At 43.9% G+C, this 20838-nt stretch overlaps 1 protein-coding gene across 5 annotated transcripts in view; it reads left to right on the forward strand.

The window, feature by feature from the left end:
* Window positions 1-20838, forward strand: part of LOC117358015 (centromere protein J-like) — a 324580-nt gene that overhangs the window by 95429 nt on the left and 208313 nt on the right. For all 5 annotated transcript variants that reach the window (XM_033939403.1, XM_033939405.1, XM_033939406.1 and 2 more), the window contains exons 7-8: window positions 13181-14576; window positions 16002-16122. In XM_033939403.1, the coding sequence (XP_033795294.1) occupies window positions 13181-14576; window positions 16002-16122 (1517 nt within the window). The remainder of the gene's footprint in view (window positions 1-13180; window positions 14577-16001; window positions 16123-20838) is intronic.

The raw sequence follows: 20838 nt of genomic DNA on the forward strand, positions 1-20838 counted from the left end.
CTAACTACATGGGTTGAAGATTGGCTGAGTGGTAGACTTCAGAGGGTGGTGGTAAACGGTACCCCATCCAAAACGTCAGGCATGATCAGTGGAGTGCCGCAGGGCTCGATCTTGGGCCCGATTCTATTCAACTTATTCATAAGAGATATGAGCCAAGGACTTAGAGGAAAGGTATCAATGTTCGCCGACAACGCTAAATTTTGCAACATAGTAGGTAAAAGCATTTTGCCTGATAATATGACGCAGGATCTACTACTGCTTGAACGGTGGTCGGCAACATGGCAACTAGGCTTCAATGCTAAAAAGTGTAAGGTTATGCACCTGGGTAAGAGGAAACCCGCACAGAACTTACATACTAAATGGTGAGACCTTGGCCAGGACCACGACGGAACGTGATCTAGGGGTGATCATTAGTGATGACATGAAGGTTGCAAATCAAGTGGAGAAAGCTTCCTCCAGGGCAAGGCAAATGATGGGTTGTATCCGTAGAGGTTTTGTCAGCAGGAGACCTGAAGTTATGATGCCGCTGTACAGGTCCATGGTGAGGCCTCACTTGGAGTATTGCGTTCAATTCTGGAGACCACACTACCGGAAGGATGTACATAAGTACATAAGTAGTCGCCTCCGCCGGGGCAGACCAGAGGTCCATCCTGCCCAGCGGTCCGCTCATGCGGCGGCCCATCAGACATATTGCCTGAGCAGCAGTCCCTGACTAATTTTATGCCTACCTCTACACTTATCTCTAAACCTTCCACTGCTCTTATCTGTACCCCTCAATCCCTTTGTCCTCCAGGAACCTATCCAGGTCTTCCTTGAAACCCTGTACTGTGCTATTTCCTATCACGGCTTCCGGAAGGGTGTTCCATGTGTCCACCACCCTCTGTGTGAAAAAGAATTTCCTTGCGTTTGTTCTAAACCTGTCCCCCTTCAATTTCATCGAGTGACCCCTTGTTCTTGTGGTTTCTTTCAAATTGAAAAATCTGTCCATGTCAACCTTTTCGATGCCCCTCAGGATCTTGAAGGTCTCTATCATATCTCCTCTGAGTCTCCGCTTCTCCAGGGAGAACAGCCCCAGCTTCTTCAGTCTGTCAGTGTATGTAAGGTTTTCCATACCCTTAATCAGTTTAGTTGCTCTTCTCTGGACTCCCTCAAGCATTGCCATGTCCTTTTTGAGGTACGGTGACCAGTACTGTACACAGTATTCCAGATGCGGGCGCACCATAGCCCGATACAGTGGCAGGATGACTTCCTTCGTTCTGGTCGAGATACCCTTCTTAATGATACCTAACATTTGGTTTGCTTTCCTTGAGGCTGTGGCGCACTGTGCCGACGCCTTCAATGTCGTGTCTACCATCACTCCCAGGTCTCTTTCCAGCTTACTGACCCCTAGCATTGATCCCCCCATTTTGTAAGTGAACATCGGGTTCCTTCTCCCTATATGCATGACCTTGCATTTCCCCACGTTGAAGCTCATTTGCCACTTTTTCGCCCATTCTTCCAGTGTCGTAAGATCCCTTTGGAGTTCCTCGCAATCTACCGTGGTTTCAACCTTGCTGAATAGTTTGGTGTCATCTGCGAATTTGATGACCTCACATTTTGTTCCCGCCTCCAGGTCGTCGATGAATATGTTAAACAGGAGCGGTCCCAGCACTGACCCTTGAGGAACCCCGCTCGTGACCCCTTGCCAGTCTGAGTAGTGGCCCTTTACACCAACCCTCTGCTTCCTGTCTGACAGCCAGTTTTTGATCCATCGGTGGACCTCCCCTCGCACCCCGTGATTCCATAGTTTCCTGAGCAACCGCTCATGTGGTACCTTATCGAAGGCTTTCTGGAAGTCTAGGTAAATTATGTCTATGGGTTCACCTTTGTCCACCTGGCTATTTACCCCCTCAAAGAAGTACAACAAGTTTGTGAGGCACGACCTACCCTTGCAGAACCCATGCTGGCTCGACCTTAGCTGTCCATTTTTTTCGATATGATCACAGATGCCGTCCTTAATCAGCGCCTCCATCATCTTTCCCGGGACTGATGTGAGGCTCACCGGCCTATAGTTTCCTGGGTCGCCCCTTGTGCTGAGAATCGAGTCGGTTCAACGAATGGCCACTAAGATGGTCTTGGGGCTCAAGGATCTCGCGTATGAAGAAAGACTGAATAAACTGAGGCTGTACTCACTTGAGGAACGAAGAGAGAGGGGTGATATGATTGAAACGTTTAAGTACATCACGGGCCGTATCGAGTCGGAAGAAGATATCTTCTACCTCATGGGACCCTCGACCACCAGGGGGCATCCGCTGAAAATCAGGGGAGGGAAGTTCCATAGCGACTCCAGAAAATACTTCTTCACTGAAAGAGTGGTGGATCATTGGAACAAACTCCCACTGCAGGTGATTGAGGCCAACAGCGTGTCGGATTTTAAGAGAAAATGGGATATTCACATGGGATCCCTAAGGGAGTGAAACCAGGGGGCGGGTATTTGGAATGGGCAGACTTGGTGGGCTATAGCCCTTTTCTGCCGTCTTTTTCTATGTTTCTATGTTTCTATGAACCCACAACCTCAGGGTGCTGAGGCTGTAGCTTCAGCCACTGCTCCACACTCTCCGCTGGGTTGTATGTGTTTGCTGGTTGTTTTTTGCTGTGAGTGTGGGAGGGGGGGTTGGGCTGGGTCTGTGCACCAGTTTTTTGGGATTTATTTTAGGTGATCTATTTTTTCTTTTTGTTCTTATCAGTGCTGAGTTGAAAATACTGTCTTATAATGTTGAGGGCATGAACTCCCCGGATAAGTGCCACTCCCTATTTAGGGAGTTACAGCGGGTTCAACCTCATATAGTCTTGCTACAGGAGATGCATTTGCCTAAAAGACATGAGCGACTTTTAGCACATCCTAGATAATCCTGTGCAATATTTTGCTTCTAATTCATCTGATGCTAAGACACAGGGTGTTGCAATTTTGTTTCATTCCTCTTTACAAGTACAACTTCTTTATATTAAATGTGATCGTGAGGGTATATATTTATTATTGCATATATTAGTTCATCATGAGGAGGTCACCATTGTCTCGATATATGCTCCCAATGAACGCCGGGATAAGTTTTATGTTTCTTGCTTCCTATTGTGCAGAGCTTCATGTGAGGGAGGTTGATTCTTGGGGGTGATTTTAATACTACTATGCAGCCCCGGCTGGATCGATCTGCCTTGGTTACAGTGGCTGATCTCTAGTTATCTAAATCGTTGACTGCTTTTGTCAGCTCGTTGGGGCTTGTTGATATTTGGAGATTTGGAAACCCTCAACTGAGAGATTACACTTTTTTTTCTCATTCCCATGTGTCTTACTCTATAATCGATTACCTCTTTTTGGATGGAGCTCTGCCTGATCTTACCTGTGATGGTTCTGTTGGTCACTTTACCATTTCAGACCATGCTCCTATCTGGGTTACCATCCCTGATCTTCAGGAGGAACAGAAAGATAGGAGATGGGTTATTAATAATGCTCTGTTGCAGGACAGGGCTATCTCAAAGTCTTGAAAGATTATTTAGATCATAATTTGTCCTCTGGGCCCTCCTAGGGTATTGTTTGGGATGCCTTAAAGTCTGTTACCTGAGATTATTTTTTACAAAAGGTGAGTCATCGTGCCAGGACTTACAGAACCCGACTGACGACCCGCCTTAATAAATTGGATGTCCTTGAAGCTCAACATAAGGCCACTAGATTTCTCTGCGTGCTTAGGGAGCTCCGAGCGCTTGCAATCTTTTACTGCTCACCGTAAACAACACTATTATGAACATAGTAATGAAGTGGGGAGGCTATTGGCGATTAAATTGAGACACACAAAATTGGATAGATGTATTTCAAAGATTAAGTCTTCCACTGGTCATTTATTAACTAAATCTTTCCAGATTCGCCAGTGTTTTCAGGAGTTTTATCAACGGCTCTATACTGCAGATCCTACCCTTTGTTCTTCTTCTATGCCTACTTATTTGATCTGTCTCACACTTCCCTCTCTTACTCCTGTTCAGCTTTCTAGCTTAGAGGCTCCCATTCTTGTTTCTGAGGTTCAACAAGTGTTAAAATTCCTTCCTACTGGGAAATCTTCGGGGTTGGACGATCTGTCCAATGAGTTCTATAGAACATTTTCCTCTCATGTAGCTCCGTTACTTACCTCTGTATTGAATTCCATCTGTGATGGAAATGCTTTACCGCAGTCTATGATAGAAGCCTGGATTTCAGTTCTTCTGAAACCTGAGAAGGACCGAACGGAATGTGCATCTTATCATCCTATTTCTGTTCTAAATTCTGATGTTAAGATCTTGGCTAAGGTACTGGTCATTCGTATGTCTGTTGTTCTTCCTAATCTGGTGCTCCCAGCTCAGGTTGGTTTTGTTACGAATTGTCAGGCCTCAGATAACATTCGGCGGATGGTTGATCTTATTTATATCTCCCATTCTTGCAGTTTGACTTCGTGTTTCTTGGGTCTTGACGCAGACAAGGCCTCTGATCGGGTTCATTGGCCTTTTCTGGATGGCACACTCTATAAATTTGGGTTTGGCCCTTTTTTCTGTCATTGATTCAAGCGTTTTATGCATCTCCAGCTGCTTGTGTTCAGATTAATGGAGATAATTCCAATTTATTTCCTCGTTCTCATGGCACCTGGCAGGGGTGCCCTTTGTCACCCCTATTGTTTGCCTTAATTATGGAACCGTATGCTGCTGCCCTCAGAGCTAATCCGGATATCCCGGGCATTTTGGTTGGGGATCGTGAATATAAATTAACCTTATTTGCAGATGATGTTTTGCTTTCTCTCACCAACCCCTTGGTTTCTCTCCCAAATCTTATGCAAGAAATATCGGCTTATGCTGCGTTCTCAGGATTCAAATTTAATATGGTCAAGACCATTGGTCTGGCCATTGGTTTATCACCTTCTTTTTCTGCCTCTCTTTCTGCTTCTTCTCATATACGGTGGGCTTCCCACAGTATTCGATACCTAGGGATTCAGTCGACGGATAGGGTGGAAGACCTTTTCTCTGCCAATTACCCTGCTCTGATTAAAGCACTTTGTTTGGACTTGGAAAGCTGGAATTCCACTGATCTGTCTTGGTTTGGAAGAATAGCTACTTTGAAAATGAATGTGATGCCCTGCTTACTTTATCTGTTCCAGGTTCTTCTGCAGCATTTGCCTCAGCATTTTCTTTCCACTTTGCAGAATTATTTTATTCAATTTGTGTGACAACATCACCGGCCTCGATTGTCTTGTCACTTTCTCTATAAGGATAAGACTAAGGGTGGACTGGGGGTACCCAATGTTTTGTGGTATTATAAAGCTGCACAATCCAGAGCTGCTTTTCAGTGGTTTCAGGCTTGCCCTCATAAGCTGAGGATACACCTTGAGCAATCGTTGGTTGGTTCTCACTTGCTTAGCCATTTGATGTGGCTTCCTCCTAAGCTTCGTTCTCTTCCTTCTTCTCTACCTCCCTCTATTTCTTTTACAATTTTTTTTTAGGATTCTATTTGTTCTCCGGTGACTTCGAATTTGTCTCGCCATTCTCCTATTGTTTCTAATCCCTTGTTTCCACCAGGGATGCATAGTGGAGTTTTTTCTTGTTGGTCTGCAGCTGGATTATCTACATGGGGGAATCTTTTTGTTGATGGGAAATTTCTTTCTTTCTCCTCTTTACAGAATATTTACCACTTTCCACATCATAATGTTTATGCCTATACTCAACTCAAGCATTTTCTCTTACAATCTAGGATCCGTAGTATCGTCCTGAGGGAGTCTTCTTTTTTGGAGGATTTGTGTGCTACCTCTCTTAGCACTAAGGGTCTTATCTCTTGTCCAGGGCAGGATTAATTCTTCGAAGGCCCCTAGGCACACAAGTACACTGGGCCCCCCTGGGCCTGCCCCGCTCACACACCGCCCCCATTTATCTGTTTTCTTATTTACTTCTTTATTTCCACTTATATTTCTTTTTTTAAATTCAAAACAAAGATTAGCATACAGTTTTTCTTCTATGCAACCCCCAAACATCTCTGAACAAATCCCCCTTCCTTCCCTTCCCACCTTTTTACTCAGGACATTAACTCTGAACCCTTTCAATACGTATATAAAAGCGTTCAAATATATTGTAAAGCAGTAATACTATCCAAAATATAAGTCTATATTAATAAATAAGTTTACATCGCCTAGCAAAAGAAGATCTCTACGAATTCCTCCTTACCAACTCGGTAGCCGGCGCTTACAATCTACTAGCCGGTGATGTTAATTTATACCTCGAGCAGGAAGAGAATTCCAACGTAGCAGATCTACTCTCTTTCCTTACAGCTCTAGTCTTTTCCAAACCACCTCCGACATAAACCCACAGGAAAGGTCAACACCTAGACTTAATCATATCTCTCACCAATGCTCCAACTACCCCCAGCATAAGTTTTATAAGTGAAACCTGGACTAACACCCCCTGGTCAGACCACCTCCTTTGTAATTTTGAATTACACTGGACCAAGAAACCACCCAAAGGAAAATCAAGATTCAATCACAGAGAGAAAATGATCTGGACAAGAGGACAACTAAACCCGGAAGAATTTTGGTCACACTATCCCTTAACATCCATCCCTGACTCCGATCCAAACTTCATCCTAGGATGGAAAAATTTCAGCAATCAGGTTCTAAATGACATTGTACCATTGAAAGTTTGCAAAAAAAGATACCGTGTAACAGCCTGCTGGTACGATGCCGAAATACTGGCACAAAAACGAGAAGTACGTAAACTGGAAAGAGTATGGTGTAAATCAGGAAAAGAACAGGATAGATTCACCTGGCGACTAAAAGTCAAAGAATACAAATGAATAATTAAAGAAAAGCGCTGTAAACATTATTCCCAATCAATTAACTCTCCTTCGCTGAATAGCAAAGAACTCTTCAGAATTGTCAATTCGTTATTTGATATTGAGCTACATAAACGTTCTTTGACAGACCTCACACCCTCTGCTTCTATCCTAGCCGACTACTTCACTTCAAAAATTCGTAATCTGAAAACGTCCCTTACAGCTACAAACATAGACCTATCTATCAATCTACCTGTTCCAGGAAATGAAAGCTCAACTGTAGACATGACCTGGAATCATTTTGAAAACCCAAACTGGAAGCAATTCCTCAAGCTCTACTCTAAATATGCTAAATCCAACTGCTTACTGGACAACTGCCCACCAACTATTATGAAAACAGCCCCCCTCCCATTTAAAGCTGAACTTTTCAACTGGGTTACACTTTGCTTGTCCACCAGCTACTTCCCATTGGAACTCGGTCACATTCTCATATCTCCTATTATCAAAAACTCCAAGGAGCCAGTCACCTCGATTGCCAACTACAGACCCATTGCCAACATACCTCTTTTCCTCAAACTAATGGAAGGCCTAGTTAACCTTGATCTCATGACATACCTAGAAAAGTTCAACATTCTACACGACTCTCAATCAGGATTTCGCACAAATTATAGCACGGAAACAGTCTTAGCCTCACTGACAGACTACCTCCTCCATCTGTTTTCCCTGGAAAAAAGCGCACTGGTACTTCAGTTTGACCTGAGCAGTGCTTTTAACCTTTTCGACCATGACATTCTGCTCAGATGCCTCGATTCTATTGGCATCTCTGGACAGGTCCTAACCTGGTTTACAGGCTTCTTAAAAAACCGCAATTACCAGGTCCACAGCGAAGGAGCCTTTTCCCATTCCTGGTGTAACCCCTGCGGAGTCCCACAGGGCTCCCCTGTCTCCCCTTCTCTATTCAATGTCTACATGGCACCACTGGGACATATGTTATCTGATTTAAAATTGAAATCATACATATATGCGGATGACATTAGAATCATCATTCCCATAACCTCACTGTCTCAAGAGACAGAACAATTCACCTCATCTATCCTCACTAGGGTAGAACAATGGACCACTCAATTCAAACTAAAACTGAACTCAGAAAAAACCAAGCTTTTCCTAGCAAGTCCCAACCACAAACTAACGAACATCTCCTTGAAATTAAACGGGTTAACTTACCCAATCAACCCTACCATCAAAATCCTTGGAGTCATTCTAGACCGATGCCTGTCATTTGAAGACCATACTAACGCTCAAGTTAAAAAATGCTTTGGCACCCTCTGAAAACTTCGTACCATCAAATACTATTTTGACTTCCTCTCCTTTCATTTGCTGGTTCAGTCTCTAATCTTAAGCACCTTAGATTATTGCAATATCATATACTTGGGTTCCTTCAAGAAAATCACCAAACGACTGAGAATCATTCAGAATACAGCCATCCATCTCATCTATGGTCTCAAAAAATCCGATCATGTAAGCCCGTACATTACATTACATTACATTACTGATTTCTATTCCGCCTCAACCTTGCAGTTCTGGGCGGATTACAAAAGAGACAACTGGACATTTCCAGGATAATTACAGAGAGAATTCTGGTCATTTCCAGGAGAAGTTACAAGAATAATGGAGCTGTATATTTCAAGAGCTACAAGATGCTGTACAAATAGGAAATAGTGCAGATCCAGTATATTAGGGAAGCAGTTGACATGCTTGAGGCTAAAGAGAAGGGAACTGGTGAGGGGGGGAGGAGGGGGGAGTTGAGTTGAGGGGGATCCAATTGGGGTTAAGCCATCTGTATAAATTTTATGAATAGGTGGGTTTTGATTTCTTTGCAAAAATATTTGTAGTCGTTTGTTGTTATCAGCAGGTTGGAGATAGTGTGGTCCAGTTTCGCTGCATGCGTCGCCAGCAGACTGTCAAATATCTTCTTGCGCTGGGTGCCTTTGAGTGGGGGTAGGTAAAAGGGGTCTTAGTTCTTCTACAGAAAACTACACTGGCTGCCGATGGAGGCAAGGGTCATCTTCAAGTTTGCCTGCCTCTGCTTCAAAACCATAACCGGTCTATCCCCAATCTACCTATCGCATCATTTTGAACTTTCAGGCACCACTTTCACACGTAATGCCTATCTGTTCGCCTTCCCCTCCCCGAAAGGCTGTATCTACAAGAGATTCCTTGACAGAACACTGTCATTTCAAGCAGGCAAATGGTATAAATGTCTAACCACCCTCATTTCTAACTCACCCTCCTACCAATCCTTCAGGAAATCGATTAAAACCTATCTCTTTGACAAATTCTTCTGACTCCTTCCTGCCTTGTAACTTCTCTGAAACACTTCAGGATAGACCTAGCTACTCCCGGCTTACCAATGTAATTAGAAATTTTTCTCTGTAACATCGCTATCTGTGTACAGTCTCTTCCTCTGTAAACCACTCTGAACTGCTTGTGGAATTGCGGTATACAAAAATAAAGTTATTATTATTATTATTAACTGCCTCACTCTACATCAGGGGTGTCAAACTCAATCACATAAGGGGCCGAAATCTGAAAAAAAAGGCTAAGTCGCAGGCCAAATTTTTTATTAGAGGTCCTTTTATTAAGGTACGCTAACTGATTTTGCGCACACTAAGGCACAGATTCTGTATAGGATGGTCCAGGAGGGGCGACCAATACAGAATCGGGCCTACATTAACCCCGATTCTGTAACCGGCATCCATGTTACAGATGCCGGTTACAGAATTGGGTTAGAGTAGACGCAGCCACTACACTTATCGCGGCAAGGGATCTCCCTGACTCAATAAGTATAGTGGCCGCCTGTCCGATTGCCGGCAGGAGGGTGCCTAACCCCTCCTGCCGGAACGCCACCCTCCCCTTCCCCCGACACTACCGATCACTGTCAGGAGGGTGACCAATCCCTCCTGCCGGAAGATGCCCCCCCCCCGACACTATCGATGACCCGCATGAGGGTGCCCAATCCCTTCTGCCGGAAGATACCCCCCCGACACTACCGATCACTGGCAGGAGGGTGCCCAATCCCTCCTGCCGGAAGACGCCCCCCCCTCCGGACGCCCCCCCCGCGCTAACAGCCCTCCCCCTGCGCTAACAGCCACCAATGACCACCCCTAACTTCCCCTCTAACTAACTTCCCCCCCCAAACTAACCTTTAATTGTTGGCTGGCCAGACGTGTCTTGGTACCATCCAACCGGCAGGCCTGCCTCGTCGAAATGAGGCGGGCCCGCCCCTTCCCGGCCCATCCCTTGAAGCCTAAGGCCTGACTGGCCCATGCTCTAGAAGCCTGGACCAATCAGGCCTTAGGCATAGCGGGTCCGCCCATCCCCACTAAGTCTAAGGCCTGATTGGTCCAGGTGTTGTCTTCTGAAAAAAAAATGGCATGGTAAGTCGTCCTTCAGCGGGCCCCCCTGACTATTTCGGGTCCTGGGCCTATTAGTTAATCCAGACCTGCTGTTGTCTGTATCGTTATTTGGTCTCTTCTTCCCCTGTGTATACCTTACATAGGGGTAATTGGGAACAGGAATTGGGGGTGGTTTTAGGTGATAAAGCATGGACAGTGATCGAACGGGACTTGTTGAAGTCCTCTGTGGCAGTGGCTTTCAAGAAAAATGTTATTAAATTGATTTATAGATGGTATCTCACATCTTGTGCGGTTACATCACATGTTTCCTTCTGTGTCCTCTACCTGTTGGAGGGGATGTTCTGTCCCTGGTACTATGGGTAATTTGTGGTAGACTTGCTGTAAAACACAAGCTTGCTGGCGCTCAGTACAGAATCCAAAGGTGGCTGGGCATCTGGCTATATTTCTCTTTGCTTCTTCATCACCTGGACATACTAAGCCTCAATTTATGCTGCTTCGTCAGGCTTGTTGAATTGCATGTATGAACTTGGCTAAATATTGGAAATGTCAGATTACTCCTTCAATTCCTGACTGGATTCTCCAAGTTCATTATGACTGTGAAATGGAGCGACTTATTTCCCTTAATCAGCGCACGTATGTCAAATGGAAGGCAATTTGGACTCCTTTTCTTAGCTTGTTCTTAATAATTCTGGTTGAACTATTTTCTATTTGGTCTTGATCACTTTTTTCTTTCTTCTACTGGTGTGCTGTTCCCTTTCATTTGGGGTTTATATAGCTTGGGGGGGAGAGGGTTGAGTTTATTTCAATTACTTGAAAAATATTGTATAAATATTGGAAGTTGGCATTTGCTTTTGTTTGTTCTTACTCTTTGGTAGTTAAGAACATAAGAACATAAGCAGTGCCTCCGCCGGGTCAGACCATAGGTCCATCCTGCCCGGCAGTCCGCTCCCGCGGCGGCCCGAACAGGTCACGGCCTGTCTGAGTCACCAGAAGGGGCCCCCTTGCCACCTTGGTTTCCCATTGAGTTCTATCTTCCCATCGAAGTCCTAACCCTCCGGTCTTGCACATGCACGACCAGAGCAGGCCGCGACCCCTGGTTAGCTTTCTATACCTGTATTACATCTCAGCACCTCTCTCAGTATCCCACGATCCCCCTATCCCTCAGGAATCCGTCCAATCCCTGTTTGAATCCTTGTACCGTACTCTGCCTGATCACTTCCTCCGGTAGCGCATTCCAAGTATTTTGTTTCCAAGTTCTTTGTTTGCTGTATACAAGCCTTTTATCTTTGTATTTTGTTGAGCTTTTTTTGTTTTGTTGTATTACTACTGAGTTTCAATTAGCATACTTCTTAAAAAAAAAAAAAAAAAAAAACCACCCCGAGGCAGGCCGCCTACACTGTAGGCATCTGTCACGGGTCAAGGAGACACGTCAGAACACTTAAGCTAGAGAATGGCACAGTAACAAAATTCATCAACGTTGCCATCCCCGCGGGAAACAATCCCGTGCCATTCTTTAATGTCTATCTCAACCTCAGTCTTTTTACAACAGAATTCTTCAATGCAAGACTTGAGGGTCGGTGGTTGTGCCCATTCATACTCTGATTCTTCCCTCTTTCCTTAAAGAATGACATGGAGATGGTTTCCCATGGTTATCGACGGGGACGGTGATAAATTTTGTGACATGTCATTCTCTAACTTAAGCTTGCCCAAGGCTGGGTGTGGGCGTGTTTTTGCCCGGAAGCTTAAGTGGCTCTAGGCATCTCCCTAAGGCTGCAATAGACGCAGCCGCTAAGCTAATCGTGGCAAGGAAATCTCCCTGATTAGCCCATAGGAGGGGCCTTAGGTGCCTGAGCCAACCAGAGGCTTAGGCCTCCTTCCCAGTGCATTCTGGGATGCACTGGGAGTTGCCTAAGACTCTGATCCATGTGGTCGGCAGACCTGCATCATCACAATGGCTGGCCTTCCCCTTCCTGGTGCATCCTAGGATGGGAATGGCCATAGTTATCTAGCTAATCGGAGTCTTAGGCTACTCTCAGTGCATCCCAGAATGCACTGAGAATGAGGCCTAAGACTCTGGTTGGCCGAGATGCCTAAGGCCCCTCTTATCAGGGCCTTAGACACTTCCCTGGTGCGTCCCAGGATGCACCAGGAAGGGGAAGGCTCGCCATTGTGAAGAGGCAGGCCTGCCAGCCAGAGAGAGTAGGCATCCCTCAGGCCGGCCTTACTACAAAAGGTAAGGTGGGGCGGTTGGGGTCTGAGGGGTTGTCGAGATTGGGTGTTCAGGGGTATAAATGATTGGGGGGGTCAAGGGTTTGAGGAGGTGCCTGTTGGCAGGAGGGAGTGGGCATCCTCCTGCCTATCGCAGTTGGAGGAGTTTGTTTTGGGGGTTCCAGCAGGAGGGAGTGGGCATCCTTCCTGCTGGGGGACTTTGAGGGGGGGGGGTCAGGGGTGGTGACAAGAGAGATTGGGCATCCTTATTGCTGTGGACAATCTGGGGGGGTTCAGGGGTGGCGTCAGGAAAGGTTGGTCATCCCTCCTGCCGCAGACATTCATGGTGGGCAGGGTCCCAGTCACTGCTGCTCAGCTGATCGTGGCAGGGAGATTCCCTTGCCACAATCAGCTGATGGCAATGTGATTTTCTAACTGGTGCCTATAACATGGCGCCGGTTAGAGAATTGACGCCGATGTGCGATTCTTAGCTGCCACTTACATCTTACATGCTGATGCAGTTATACAATTTTATAAAAGCACTTTGCCTACAAAACAGGCTTTCCGTGTGGCAACTGCTTTATTAAATTTCCCTGTTTATCAGAGACACAAATTTTAATTAATAATTAGTCTTATACAGATACATCACATCATATGGAAAACAACCATGCTAGACTGTAGTTATTAATGACTTACATTTATTAGTGGTTGACTTATCTTAATGTGTTGGTTTTTTTTGTAGGACTCCGTTGAAGGCAAGGCAGCTATTTGTAGGTCATTCTTGAAACGCAGAGAAGGAATCTTTAGATTTGAAAAAAATAAAGATAACCATCTCAAAGATCATGGAAGAGAGTCCTCAGCACACCTGTCCAGGAGCAAAAGTGTTGATTGTCAGCGTCGTCTCTCTTTGCCTAGCTTATATGGTACAGGAAAATTTCAGCTCAATAAGCATCCTTTTTTAGTTCAACAATCTAGCACCCCTGCACATCGAGCCACAAAGGAGGAGAATAAAACTTCTCCTCTCTTTAACAGTGAAATAAATTCTCAGATTGGCAACGGTAAAGATGACCTTGAGCTAAACTCTGAGAAAGATATCGGATTAATTTTGAGACCAAATGCTGCTTCACCATCTCATTTAAACAGAACTGAACATCAGTATAAGCATTCTGATCAAAAATATGAAACTAGTCTATATGTAACAGATACACATAATGCTCAGTTTACTAATTCTACAGTAAACTCATTCATCACGGACTCTATATCAGCAGAGAGTAAGAGCCTCACTATACCTACACTTGGTGTCAAAGATGACCCAGATCCATCTGGAAACAGTCATTTCAAACAGATGATGAAGAGATTACAAGAAAGCTCTGGGCTTCATAAACTAGAAGAAAACCATGCAAAACTAGAGGATGTAAGTGCAGGCCTTACAAAGGAAAAGGTGGTGGCAGATTGCAATAAGGGAGCTGGTTTTAAGAAAATAAATGATAAAATAGTTCAAGTTATTGCCAAATCATCTGATAACACTGACAAGGAAAAGAGCAAACAATCTATTGATTATGAAAGAAAATTGCAAGGGAGTGGAAATGGCATCAACAGCTGGGGCATAAAGCAAAATTATAGTGATACAGGCAGTTCATCATCAGACAGTGAAGATGATCCCAAATCTCACTGTTACCAATGGCCCACTTGGGATGTTCCTTCGAAAAGAGGCCATATTGCTACAAATTTGGATCTTTCTGATGCAGACTATGCTAATGATGATCCCAGTGGAGCAGAGGACGTGATACCAAAACAAACACATAGAAAGTCCCTAATTAAGAAGCTTGATGCTCTGGGATTGTCAGAACAGCAGGATCACTCCTTCAGCACAAGTAACAGTGGATCTAGTAATGGCATTGATAAGTCGACAGTGAGCAAGACTTTTTCTTCTCTTCGGAAATCTCCCTTTTGTATCTCAAAATCTTTTAGGAAACAGAAGGGTCCTAAGAAAAGAAGTGGTAACCCAAATGCCAACATTAATAATGATCTGCAACAACCATCAACTTGTGATCTTGTAGCCAGTCTTTTCCCTGCTTTGAAAAAAGTAGACATAAAAGAGATGAGCCAAGATAAAAAATTAAGTGAAGATGTAGTGGGTAAGAATCAACAAAACTATATCTCTGGTATATGTATTGCTGTATGACACCATATCCTATAAAACCACTAGAACATGAGATAGAGCTGTAAGAATAATCTTTATAAATATTCTTGGGTATAATTTTTTTATTGTTTTTTATAATTTAATTAATTACTATTATTAAAGGAGTGGCTTGCCTCAGAATATTGAGCCATACACCCTATTTAGGGCTTATTTGATGTAAAAACTTTCGTCTGCTCCTAGTTACATCTGCTCCTGCTGACATCATAGGCATCCAACCCCCTCCTAACTACACTGTTCTAACTTATTTAAATACTTTTCCTTTATTAAACAAATTTACAAAAAGCAGTTTTTTCTAAAAAGACAGACAGGGATATTGCCTTGTGCTGCCTGTAAATCACTATACTGACACACCCTTCATTTCAAATCTTCAACACAATTCAGATATTTCAAACTTGAGATCGGCAGACAGTGCAAATGCAAGATTACTTGCAATGTTAGTTTGATAAAGCGGTACTTATCTTGCTGGCTTATTTCTTCAGCACTTCATATACACTGCTGATTACTGCTGGATAAGGAGCCATTGCTGATTTTCAAAAGCTTGACTGGGAGCAGATGAAAGTTTTTACATCAAATAAGCCCTAAATAGGGTGTATGGCTCCATCTCCTGAGACAAGCCACTCCTTTAATAATAGTAATTAAATAATAAAAAAAGCAATAAAAAATTTCACCCAAGAATATTTATAAAGATTATTCTTACAGCTCTATTTCATGTTCTAGTGGTTTTATGGGATATGTAGTTTAACTGCAAATCAGAAGAATTTTTTCATTGCTGTATGACAGGGATGTCAAAGTCCCTCCTTGAGGGCCGCAATCCAATTGGGTTTTCAGGATTTCCCCAATTAATATGCATGAGATCTATTAGCATACATTGAAAGCAATGCATGCAAATAGATCTCATGCATATTCATTGGGGGACTTTGACACTCCTGCTGTATGACAAGTCATATTTTTATATTGGTTGCTACATATGTACTATAAATTGCATAAGACATGCCTTTATGGGGAGTTGCGTATAGGGGGCAGCCATGGTTTATGCCCAGAGATGGCTGAACTACTCACTTAAAAAATGTATTTGGTTTGGGACCAGGACTGGGACTGACAAATGCTGAGAGGCTGTAGGCAGTTAGTCTACACACACTGTACTCTCCAAATAGTCAATAAGTCAGATCATTCCAGTATTGGTGTTGTGAACCAATGAGATTTTACCGGATAGTTCACTTTAGACCAGGGGTTTTCAACTCAGTCCTCAAGGATATTCCCATTGACATTGTTACATTTTATTTTTCTTTCACTAAGAATAATCTTTACAGTACTTATACAAATAATATTCTTTTTTTGTATTTCTGTTTCATATTAAAAGATGAAAAGGAACTTATAGGTAAACTAGAAGAACTTGAAAATGAGAGATCAATTTTTAATGGAGAAAACCCTCTACTAGCAAAGATGAAAGAAGAACAAGAGAAAGCAATGCATTTTCTCAGGTAATCTGTAAAATCTTCTAGAGGGCAATTTTGAAAAGTCAGTTATTCATATAAATGCACACAGTAGAATGAAGGAGTAGCCTAGTGGTTAGAGTGAGAGGCTATAAACCAGCAGAAACAGAATTCAAATCCCACTAAGCCAAGGGTCTCAAAGTCCCTCCTTGAGGGCCGCAATCCAGTCGGGTTTATAGGATTTCCCCAATGAATATGCATGAGATCTATGTGCATGCACTGCTTTCTATGCATATTCATTGGGGGAAATCCTAAAAACCCGACTGGATTTCGGCCCTCAAGGAGGGACTTTGAGATCCCTGCACTAAGCCCTCCTTGTGATCTTGGGCAAGTCATTTCACACTCCATTGCTTCAGGTATGAATGTAAATCCTAAACCCACTGGTGATAGGGAAGTTCTTACTGTATCTGAATTAAACTCATCTTTAACTACTAAGGAAAAGGTTTGAACTAAATAAAAATAATTCAGGTGTCAGAGAATTGCTCATTCTCACTATAATAGCACACACGTGTTTATCTGCATTTATTCCGGGGGGTAGGGCTAGGACAGAGAAATCTACAAAACATGTAGATTTTGCATTTTCAAAATTATGCACATACCTTTACAAAGCCATGCTAGAGTTTTTAGCGCTGGCCATGGCGGTAACAGCTTGGATGCTCATAGGAATTCTATGAGCATCAGAGCTGTTCTGCAGCGGCTAGAGCGGCTATGTAAAGGAGAGGGATAATTTGAAAGTGAACAGATATCTGCAGGAAAAACTGGAGTAATTAGCTGAGGTATGTTTTTTCTAGGCAGTTGTCAAAGAGAAAATACATGTGCATTTTACCTTTGAGAAATTTCAAGTACTTATGGTCTTCTAATTGGCTCTGAGGAGTCTTAGTACTTTTTAAAGTGGCTTTCCTGGGTTTTTTTTTTTAATGTTTTTTAAAATCCAATGTTATGTAACTTTCACTTGCAACATTGGTTAGTATGTTTTATTGGTTTATTCTGTTAGTGCTTTTTTTTTTTTTTTTTACTCACAATGATCATCCAGAGCAGGGGTATCAAAGTCCCTCCTCAAGGGCCGCAATCCAGTCGGGTTTACAGGATTTCCCCAATGAATATGCATGAGATCTACTTGCATGCACTGCTTTCATTGTATGCTAATAGATCTCATGCATATTCATTGGTGAAAACCTGACTGGATTGTGGCCCTCGAGGAAGGACCTTGACACCCCTGATCCAGAGATTCAAAACTGGGAAAGTAACGGTGTATATATTCCCCATGTTCAGCTTCTTCCTTCTCTATGTCTCCTATTCATCCCTTTCTAGTATTTCCCCTTTGTCCATCTCCCTGTCTTCATCTCACCATTCTATGATCCTCTCCCCCTGTGTACAGGGAATGGGGAAAGAGAGAGAGGAATCCAGGGTGCATCTCTCCCACTCCCTCTACTGTCACATCCAACATATCTCCCTCTCTCATCCCCTAGATCAGTGTCTCTCAAACTTTCTCGAGCCGGGGCACACTAAAGGTAGTAGCCACGGCTTGAGGCACCCAGAAGTGTGCGGACGTCGCCGTGATGACATCATGCTGACATCCACACATGCACAGAGGCCCTCCAGACAGGCCCTGAAATGCCAGTAGGGCGTGCCAGCAGGGAAGTCTAACAGATATCCACTGAATACCCCCAAACAGAGACCTCCCAAACTCCACTCTTCCCTCCTCTTCCATCCAGCAGTACCCCTTCTCACTTCTCTCCTTCCCTGTCTAGCAATACCTCTCCTAGCGGCAACTCATTGTGTGCTTTTAACTTTGCCACACAGCTGCCGCTAACAGTGGTTTAGCTGTGGTTTCATCAGGCAGCCTAGGGGCCTTTACTAGGCCAGCCTGCTTCGATGATGCGATGCAGGCTGGCCTAGCAAAGGCTCCGAGGCTGCCTGATGAAACCGTGGCTAAACTACTACTAGCGGCAGCTGTGTGGTGAAGTTAAAAACACACAGAGCTGCCGCTTCTGGTCCGGGGGTGCAAAGAGAAGAAGGCAGGAGTCCCGTCAGATACGCCCAGCAGATACGCAACCAAAAAAAGTCAGTCCTGGCTTACGCGACAGTAGGAGAAGTCAGCTGACACAGGCACTAGAGCCTCTCTTCCTGCGGCACACAGTTTGCGATACACTGCCCTAGATCATGTGCAGCATTTTTCACCACTATCCATCCCCATGCCCATTTCTCCTTCTATCGCCCCTCTCCAGCACAATGCCATATCTCTCCCTCTATCACTATGTCCAACATTCTTCCCCTTGCAATCCCCTTCATTCTGTCCCTTTGTTCCCATTCCACCACCATATCCAACATTTCTCCCACTCATCCTTCTCTCCACCATGCATCTCACTCTCCTCTCTCTATGACCAATTTTCCTCTTTCTTCCTTTCCCCATGTGCCACCATCTTTCCTTCTCATTCTCACTCACACACTCATACCCAACAATTCTCCCTTTCTATTCCCTCCCTCTTATGTCCCAAGTAGTGTGCCCTTCCTCCCTCTCTTCTGTGTCCCATATTTATGCCCCCTCCCTTCCATTTGTGTTGAGTTCATGACCCCTCCCCCTCCCTGCATGTAAGTAGCTGCCCGCCCACTGCCGCTGCCAGGGATTCCTCCCTTCCTGCCTGCCCATCCCCCCCTCCTGAAGCCGACCCAGTTCTTGTTCGAGCCACACTTGCTCTTCACACGCTGCACATGGCTGACCCACAAGCCTTCCCTCCGACGTCAACTCTGACATTGGAGAGAAGGTTTCTGAGTCAGCTACTTACGTGCTGCATGTGAATCGCTTTGTCCGCCATCCATGCAAAGAGTGCTGCTGAAGACTGAATGTGCAAGTGTGCTGAAGACTGAATGTGCAAGTGGTTTCGGCTTCGGGGGCAAGCAGGCAGAGATTGGTGGGGGTGGGCAGGAACGGGGGATCCCTGGCGTCGGCGGTCTCTATGGATGGGCGGGAATTAGCGGCCAGGCCGTGTATCCCTAAGGGTATGTGTACCATGTGCAGGCCAGCGAGACAAATGCTCTATTTTAGCTTTGTAAAAGGAGCCCATACTCATCAAAGACTTCAAACAAATATATTGGAATGCTGGAAACGAAAAGCAATCCTCCTTACTGGAAAGGATAAATATCTTACTAAACCTTCAGATCCCATACCATATTACATTTTATATCAATGTAAGCACACTTTAAAATTTATTCTCTTCTGAACTGTCAACCAGTGCAATTGATGTAAAAATAGTCACCTATCATATTTCTTAGCTTTGAATATCAGACGCACCCCTGTGTTCTGAAGCAATGGCAACCTATATTTCAACTTCAGTGTAACAGCACAGTACAATGAATTACAATAAACTAACTGGGGTAAAATAATTGACATGACTATTGTTTGAAAACTGCAAGTATGACCAGACAACTGCAAGGTTTCATTAGTGGGACAGGATGAATCTATCCGGGTTGTGCACATTGCCCTTAAATCTCACTCTTGAGCAGTCTACCCTTACTCTTTGGTATGTACCAGAGGCAATGGAGAGTAAAAATTACTTGCTCAGCTTCACTGATTCTCAGCCCACTGCTGCCGAGTTACCCAGCTCAAGGAAGGAGATTTTTTGGTGAGTCCTGTTTTTGAACTTATATTCCATTTCATATGGCTTGCTCATATTCCCTTTTCTTTCTCTATGTTTACCTTTTTTCACCTCCTTCAAAGATGTCTTCCATCTTTGTCTCTCAATCTCTTCATAGCCATCTTTCTCTTCTTTCCCACATCCATTACCTCACCTCTCCCTCATGCGTAGCATCCATTATCTGCCACTTCCCCAGCATCTGACTACTCCTCTCTCCAGTACTCATTTACCCAGCCTCTCAGCCTTTTTGCCTCATCATCCATTCCTCTTCTTCTCTGTATCCATTTCCCATTGCATCTTATTTATTTATGTGGTTAGTTTTATATCCCATCCTCCTCGACGAGTTCAGAATGGGTTACAGAGTTAACATGCATAATGCATAGACAAACAGATTGTGAATTTACATGTGTACAGTAGTCTTAGATCATTTTGATTTGAAACATGGTCAAAGTTAGCATATCTGATCATATTAAGTTAACATACATAATGCATAGACAAATATATTGAGAATTTACATGTCTACAGTAGTCTTATGTCGTCTTTGTTAGACATATACAGAGGTTCAAAGTCAGTATACAATCTGATCATTTTAAGTTAACGTATAATTGTTCTCTTCAATTAACTTACATAGGTGGTATTTATGGAAAGAGGTAGGTTTTTATTGCTTTCCTAAAGTTCAGGAGTCCATTAAGGGATCTGATTGTGTGTGTGTGTGTGGCGGGGAGGGAGGGGTGGTTGTTGGTTCTAATAGCTAGGTATGAAGTGGGAGTAAGATCTTCCTTTTGCTTTCCCTTTCTGTAGTTTGCTGCCTCTCCCTAGTCTCTTCCATCCCTTGGTACATCTCCTCTCTTCAAATCTTCATTATTCCTGTTACAGCCTTAAATGTTGGTAGTAAAAACAAAGGCAGTGGGTTACAGAACCCCATGCTCAAGCTCTGCAAAATTGTCAATCTCACTTCCATGGCAGCAGGAAGTTCGTGTCAAATGGGATGGAATCACAGATCTTGCAGAGTGCAAGGCTTCGTGACCTGTTTCCTTTCTGTGTACTGCTAACACTTGCATCTGAAGAG

The sequence above is a fragment of the Geotrypetes seraphini genome, chromosome 3, assembly GCF_902459505.1.
Source record: "Geotrypetes seraphini chromosome 3, aGeoSer1.1, whole genome shotgun sequence".
NCBI classification, from domain to species: domain Eukaryota; kingdom Metazoa; phylum Chordata; class Amphibia; order Gymnophiona; family Dermophiidae; genus Geotrypetes; species Geotrypetes seraphini.